Source organism: Alligator sinensis, unplaced genomic scaffold, assembly GCF_000455745.1.
Source record: "Alligator sinensis unplaced genomic scaffold, ASM45574v1 scaffold1309_1, whole genome shotgun sequence".
Taxonomy (NCBI): Eukaryota; Metazoa; Chordata; order Crocodylia; family Alligatoridae; genus Alligator; species Alligator sinensis.
The window spans coordinates 478013-485504 of record NW_005842870.1 but is presented as its reverse complement, the minus strand read 5'-3'; the positions used below and the strand labels follow the sequence as shown (position 1 = coordinate 485504).

At 44.6% G+C, this 7492-nt stretch overlaps 1 protein-coding gene across 1 annotated transcript in view; it reads left to right on the top strand.

Moving 5' to 3' along the window:
* The first annotated feature begins 1300 nt into the window (after positions 1-1300).
* BFSP1 (beaded filament structural protein 1) overlaps positions 1301-7492 on the top strand; it is a 42137-nt gene continuing 35945 nt past the window's right edge. The window contains exon 1 of the mRNA XM_006035710.1: positions 1301-1671. Within this exon, the coding sequence (XP_006035772.1) occupies positions 1301-1671 (371 nt within the window). The remainder of the gene's footprint in view (positions 1672-7492) is intronic.

Sequence of the window (7492 nt, the reverse complement as noted above, 5' to 3'; positions counted from 1 at the left end):
TTTGTGACCATAAGATTTTGTCTTCCCTTGGGGTGCCCTACTTTTAATAAATGGAGATATATATATATATATATATATTACAAAATTGCTTGTGCATGTGGAACTTATTCTTTTAGGACACCCAGTTAGGTAATTATTTGCCAGGTATCTGGGTGGGGGCTTGAGCCTAAACTTCCAGCATTTGAAGCCAGGCCTCAAATTGCCTGGCAGAAGGGTTACACTTGCCCTCATGTGTAGACAGATTTTGAAGTGCTCAGCACCCAAGAACAGAGGTGGGATACATTAGTGAGAGAGAGGAACAAAGGAACTAATCAAATATAATACATGTTTGGCGTGTTCTACATGTCTAAGCAAAACCCTGAAGACCTGATGCTTCTAACTATAAAACCAAATTTGTTTATTCATATAGAAATAGGAATATTTTAGAATCCATGTTACTTCCATCCACCTGAGTGCTCATACATGTACTTAGCCATAGGTACAGTTATTAGGATACCTAATTGTTGATTACAGACCTCATGTGTGTGATCTGAGTATCTAAAGTAGTTTTCCCCACATATGAAAGAGTGGCTTCCATCTGAAGTGTTACTGACAGTTCTGCTGTATCAGAAGCCTTTGTTGTAGTATCAAGAATGTTTCTGGAAGCCCAGAGTCCTTTTCAACAGGAAAGAGAGAAAAGAACTGGGACAAATCTATCCATCCCTCATGGAAGGATAACTAGTTGATATGGGGCTTTCTTCCTCTACCATGCCATACATACCTACATGCTAATTCATGAGCAATGACAGGAAAAAAATTAAAACGGGCAAAAATGACTCTTTCTCCTCCTCTCATGTCAAAACCCTGAGTTGGCAAAAGGATTCCGTGTACTGTCAATAGCCAACAAAAAAAACCAAACCCCGTATTAAATGCTTTGAGCTCATCCTTGAAAACTGCAAAGCATTTGTTTTGTTCTCTCTGCATAATGTTTTAATCTGATGAGCAAAAGCTGGATATTGCTCTCTTTTATTCTGGACACACAGAATCACAATGCGCAGAATGAAAGAAAGCAAACCCCCAAACTGCTGACAATCTCTGGAAAGAGGGCAGGGTGAGGCGGGGCTATATGATTTTATTTAGTTTGCTGCAGTTGGGTGGCAGGCAGTTCCACAAGCCTCCACAGAGATAAGTCATAATAATTTGTGCAGGGGGATTATCTTCTGTTTCTCTTCCTCAAATCCCCCAAACATATTCCAGATCCAAATTGAAGACACAGGGACATACACAAGTGGGGGCCTTGGAACTGCAGATCCCCAAAACCATGTACAGGAGCAGCTACCTGCGTGAAGTGCGGAAGGAGAAGTACGAACGATCAGATGCCTATGATGAACTACCAGGCTCCTCAGACTTTGACAGCCTGGCTCAGGCCCAAGGCCTGGAAAACCTACAGGATCTCAATGAGAGATTTGCTAACTATATCAATCGGGCCCGGGTGCTTGAACAGCGCAATTCCATGTTACGCAAGCAGCTGGAGACCTTTCAACGCATAGACGAGCTAGCGGGCTTGGAGGAGGCATTTGCCGGACAGATCGAGTTCAATCGCCAGCGCATTCGTGAGCTGTCAACTGACCGGGCCAAACTGGAGCGTGAGGAGAAGGACGCGCAGCGCATGCTCGATGAGTTCCGCTACAAGTAAGCCAGCCACAGCCACGGGGTGTTTGTCCACTGCAGTCTGTTGGGGACACACATCACCTCTGGTAACAAAGAGAGGCAACAACTTAATTCCCTTATGTGTTAACTTCCCCAAGTCCCAGCTCTAGAATCCTGTTAGCTGGTTGATTTTTTTTTATGGAGAGTGGGCAAGTCCCATTTCTTTTCTCAAACCTCCACAGACCCTGCTTTCAAATGCTGGCAGGTCGGTGATGGGATTGCTGTCTTCTGTAGGAAAGTCCCACTGACAGCCATATGCTCTTTGTAGCTGTTAGGTGAGAGGACAGCAAGATGAAGCCCAGAGGGTCAGGATTTGTCTGGGATGCTTATGCATGGTTTCTCTATTCATGGCAACATACTAAAAGGTTTGTTATTCAGCACCCATGGGGAATGGAGGGTGCCAGATAACAAAATATGCTGGATAACGCAGTGGCCTGAACAGGCGTCTTTGCCTGATCGGGCTGCTGCCTGTCCCACCGCATCTGGGGTGTTGCGGCCCTTCCCGCTGCATCGCCACTCCTCCTGCGGGCCCATGGGCCCCGAGGGACAGGGAGGGGGGACTCACACAGCCAGCTATGCCCCAGGCCATGGGGGCTTGGCAGCACATTCTGCTTTCCTCCAGGCCATGGAGGTTCTGCAAAACCAGAAGGGCCACGGTGGGCACTTCCAGTTTCACTTTTCTCTTACAAGTCCTTACAAGCCAGCATGCCAGTTAACAGAGCATTCTGGCTTGTAAGATGCCGGTTAACACCGCTTTTGCTGTACAGGACATTGAGCCACTAACTGTGGTAATTGTTGGAGGCAAATTGATGTAGGATGATTTGCTGCTCCTTTGCCTTCATGCATATCAGACCTGACCTGGCAAAATCACTGGGGTGGAGGGTGAGCACATGGTGACAAGTTCTGGGCAAGGGTTGAGGAAAAGGAAGCCCTGACTGCATTTCAAAACTGTGCTACAGCAAAAGCTCTGTTATCAGGCACCCATGGGGGCTGGGGGGCACCAGATAACCAAACATGTTGGTTACCTGAGAGGCATCTTTGACTGGTTGGGTCGCTGCCTCTCCCACCATGTCCAGTGCATCAGTGTGCTGGGGGACAGGCATTGCACCACCCCACCCCACCCTCCCCTGGTGTCAGTATGCCAGGGGACGGGGGGGGCCACGCAGGCTGCTTTGCCCTAGCCGTGGCCCAAAGTGGGACTCGGTGAAAGAAGAAGTGGGACTTCTGGTTTCACTTTTGCCCCATCGACCGGCATGCCAGTTAATAGAGCATGCCAGTTAATGAAGTGCTGAATAACACAGTTTTTACTGTACTTTGTAGGAGCCCAGTTATTCCTCCCAGTTAGCATGTAGGATGAGCTTTGAAAGGAAAGTACGCAGAGGTACACAGCCTGTTGTCTTTATGAACATTGTGTTCATGCCTCCAAGAACCACAGCAGAGTAGGTACAATCCAGTTAGAGACATTTGGGGAGGTGCGGGGGGTGGTCAGAGTGGGCATTACAATAGAGCCTGGCTGAGAACAGGAGCATCTCCTGGGCTGAATTGGAGCAGCCCTGGAGGCAGCTTGCATTCATTCTTCTCACTTGCTTGGGCATTCACAGCAGTCAGCCCTACAGCAGTGGTTTTCAAGCTGTGCTCTGCAGAATCCTGGAGTTCCATGACAGGTCATCAGGGGTTTGGCAAAGAGATTACAGGTAATGCTTGAGTGTGCCAGGAGGAAGTACACCTCCATTGCCAGGCCACGTCACTTGGCTCTGAATCTACTCATATGGCCTGCAAAGCCAGGGATACAGGGGTCTATGACAGAAGTGATATAAAAGGGTTCCGTGACTTTTGGAAATTTGCAGACCACTGCCCTAAGGCACCTTCCCCTTCTGTCACTGGTATATTTGCTCTGTCAAGGCATGCAGTGAAGGGTCCATGGAGAACTCCTGGGATGAGACTCAGGGCTCCTCTCCAGTTCTCCTTCATTGTCTGCACCTGGACCAGTGCAAGTGGGCTGGGATAAGGATAGTCTCATCCTGTCTCTCCATGTGCTACAAGAATGGTCTTGAGGTTCACTCAAACTTAGTGAAGGGTATGACACCCAACACTTATCCCTATTTGCAACTATAAATAGCTCTAGCTCTTAATTATTACACATTCTATTATGTTTTTCAGGAACAGTATCATCAGGTTGTAATCCAGAATTGCTCAGGTCACTCAAGTCAGTCAACAAAAAGGCTTTGCAAGTATTGGTATAGCTAAAGGACTGGGGGTTTTGCCGGTGTAAATTGAGTTTGCATGGCCAGGGGGAGGGAGAAGAAACAGAGGGGAGGTTCTCCCTAGCAGAGGTAATGTCAGTTAAGATATGATTTTTTTTCACATGCTTGACTGACAGCTATTTCAGCAAAAGTTTGTAATTGTAGAACTGGCTTTATAGGAGTTTATATGAATTTTGGAAATATCTTACCTTAGAACTGATCTCCACTACCACAAAATGGAAAAATAACCACAACATTTTAAAAATGCAGTGACTCTTGAGTGATCTTTGTTGTTCTCATCTAAAACACAGTTAGCTTAGAATTTCAGAAGGGGCTCCATGTGAAGAATTGGCTTATGGTCAAAATATCTGGCTGGGAATCAGGAAACTCTGGTGCAACTTCTGGCTTTACAAGAGGCTATCTGAGTGACATGGAGCAAATCATGTGAATTCCTGGGTCTTCCTCCACTGCCTTTCCCCTCTTGCAACTGTGGGTGTAAAATATTACCTAGAGACAGCGTATACAACCACTTTGCACATCTGGAAATGGCCAAATAAGGTGCAAAGTAGTGAACTCTAAAGCCATGTGCAACTTAGTTTCTCACTTGCAAACAGGAATAGCAGTTCTCTACCACACTGAAGTGCCAAATAAATTGATAAATTAATGTTTGTGAGGTGCTTGTGCATCTTGGTAAACAGCTTTGCAGTCTAATAATTTTGAGCATTAAAAATATGGACTAATAGAATGATATAAACATTTACTATGGTGTGTGCTCAGTACATTTTACCATGCATGATCATAAAAATTAAGTGCACAGAACAATTATCTTAAATAACAATCATAAATCAGATCAGAATGCCTTCAAAGCATATTTCTTGTCTATAAAATCAAAGGAAGAGCTTTCAAACTACCCTAATTATTATGTACCTGGGTAAACGTGTGCTGGCTTAATCTGAACAATTTAGAAAACAGATCCAAGGAAATGAAATGCAGAAATCTCTCCCTAAATCCCATTTAAAAATCATCCTGAAACTGACAGAAGCCATTTAACAGATTCTCATGTCTATGTGAGTAGTTTCTGGATTAATTATGCTTGTGCATTCCCATTAAAGGGATAAATACTTAGGAATTGATTTAACTTAATGAAAAGTAGGGGAGCTTATACAAGCTGTGAACAACTGAGTAAACATCAGGATATAGATACGACCCACATCAGGTGGGAGAACTGATGTGAAAAAGTATAAAGGGATGCTATGTTTTAAAGATATAGACCTCCTTCCAGTAGTAATAGGGTTGCAGAAGCAAAGAGGGATTGGGACCAGCCTTTAAAGATGTGCTGCAAGTGCAAGACTCCAAAGCTTTCTTCAGCTATAGACAATTGTGGTAATGTGCACTATGGAATACAGATAACATTGGATTAAAAAAACCCCAGATGCTTAATAATCTCTTTAGCTCATTCAGCATACAATTAATTTGTTAATATTGTTACTTCTATAAACTCCTCAACAAGCAAGATCAATGAGAACAGAACTGCCACAAATCACTGATTATCATTCTAATTGTATGAGGTACATTATTAAGCAGCAGCAGTAAATGAAAGTAGCAATACATATGTCTGGCAGCCATCTCCAAGCCAACAATGGTAATCAATATTAATAATGAAATGATGATTAAAGATACATTGGGCCATTACTATGGAATGTTGGTTTCTGCTCTCTCTCTCTCTCTCTATATATATATTGTGTGTGTGTGTGTGTGTATGCATACCTTAGGAAAAATGAATCTGGGCAGACAAGTATTGGATCTGTTTTTAAGGAAGTGGGATAAATTGTTTTTGAATTACAGGTCATTCAAATGACTCAGTCTGAGATTTTGACTTTTAATTAATAAGGCTCTATCTTTCACGCTCATAACCAAGTTGGTGGTTATTGTTACAACTTCTAATCTACACAAACCATGGGTGACTGGTGCCTCCTGATTCAGAGGGGGCACTTGCCCCCCTCAGTGGCCAGTCAGCAACGGGGAGGGGGGGCGGGGGGGAGTCCCCCCGCAGCCGGTCGCATGCGGGGGGGGGGGGGGGCCCCCCCCCCCCAGCCGGTCGCATGTGCCAACCCAGAAGCAGCATTCCCTCTAAGCTCACTCTAAGAAGGAATGCTGCCTGGAAGTGCCAGTGGCATGTCCAGAAGGGCCAGGGACGCATCTGGAAGTACCAGCGGCACTTCTCCTGGTGCCCCTACCACCCCGGCTAGAACTCACAGGGGGAGTACAGTACTTCTACCTGCCCCTACCACCTGCCACCTAAGCAGGGGATGCTGGCTGTGAGGGGGTGCAGTAGTGCTCTCAGGGAGTGCATGTGCACCCCCGTGCATCCCCTATGCATCGCCACTGACACAAACCCATCAGTTAGATAAATAAAAGTTGTGAGTAGTACTTAATGACTAGTTAGGCCATGATCACACATGGCCATTCACATCCCAAAGTAACTTTATGCACCATTAAAATCCTTTAAATGGGGTTCAAGGGACAGAGTTTGCCTTTGACCTCCTTTATAAGAGTGATCTTTGCCCATTGAGGAAGACAGCAGATTTTAGCAGGCAAAAGGCTGATTCTATACAATTTGGTTAGGCAAGAACAGTCTTCCACTCAGTTAGCAGGTTCCTTTGAGTTTAGAGATGTAGCAGTTTTGCAGATGTATTTATTAGGCTGCAGTGATTGCCTCTCTTGGCAATGGCAACAGGGATTGCTTTTTCTCCTTTTGTTTCAGTTCCTTTCAATTTAGCCTCAATTTTTCCTCCCACCCATGACCTGCCAGGAACAGCAAGTCAATCCTCCCGTATAAAATAAGAGTACACATGGGGGAAAATTAGTGTCCATCATGTCCTCTATTTGTGCCAGTTCTTTCTGGAAGGAACTTTGGCCAAATAATCAGAGACAAATCCCAGCAACAAAGGATGGCGAAATCTAGTCAGAATATTTCTATGGTTTATAGAAAGAAACCTAACCCAGGTATCTGACAAAAGACCCAAAAAAGCATCATTAGAAAAAGCAGCAGCTCTTGAAGGAACCATTAAAAACTACTATCCCTTCCATTATAATCCAGAATCAAAAAAAGGAAAACTTTCAGAAACTCACACACATGTCTAGTAAACCATGTAGCCAAATAAGACATCAGATTGGATACTAAAACACAAACCTGAATATATTCAAAGAGACCTTTCTCCATTAAATAACCTCATCCTCCAACATGGATACTTCCTTGGTTAGCGGGAATAACTACACTATACACAATTGGGCAAATACCTTTCAAGCCAAAGAGGTATCTTTACACTAGCAACACTGGCAAACTTCATGGCATCTTCAACCAAAGACTTATATGGTATCTGATAAATCAAAGTATGGCCCATGAAAACTAAACTTTCTTCTAGAGCAGTGGTCTCCAACATTTTTAAGTCAGAGATCACTTTTAGAATTTAAGAGGAATCAAAGACCTACCCCCCCCCCCCCCAGCGGGCAAGTCTGGGGGGGGGGGAAGATGGGGGCCCCACCCCTACCCTCCTCCC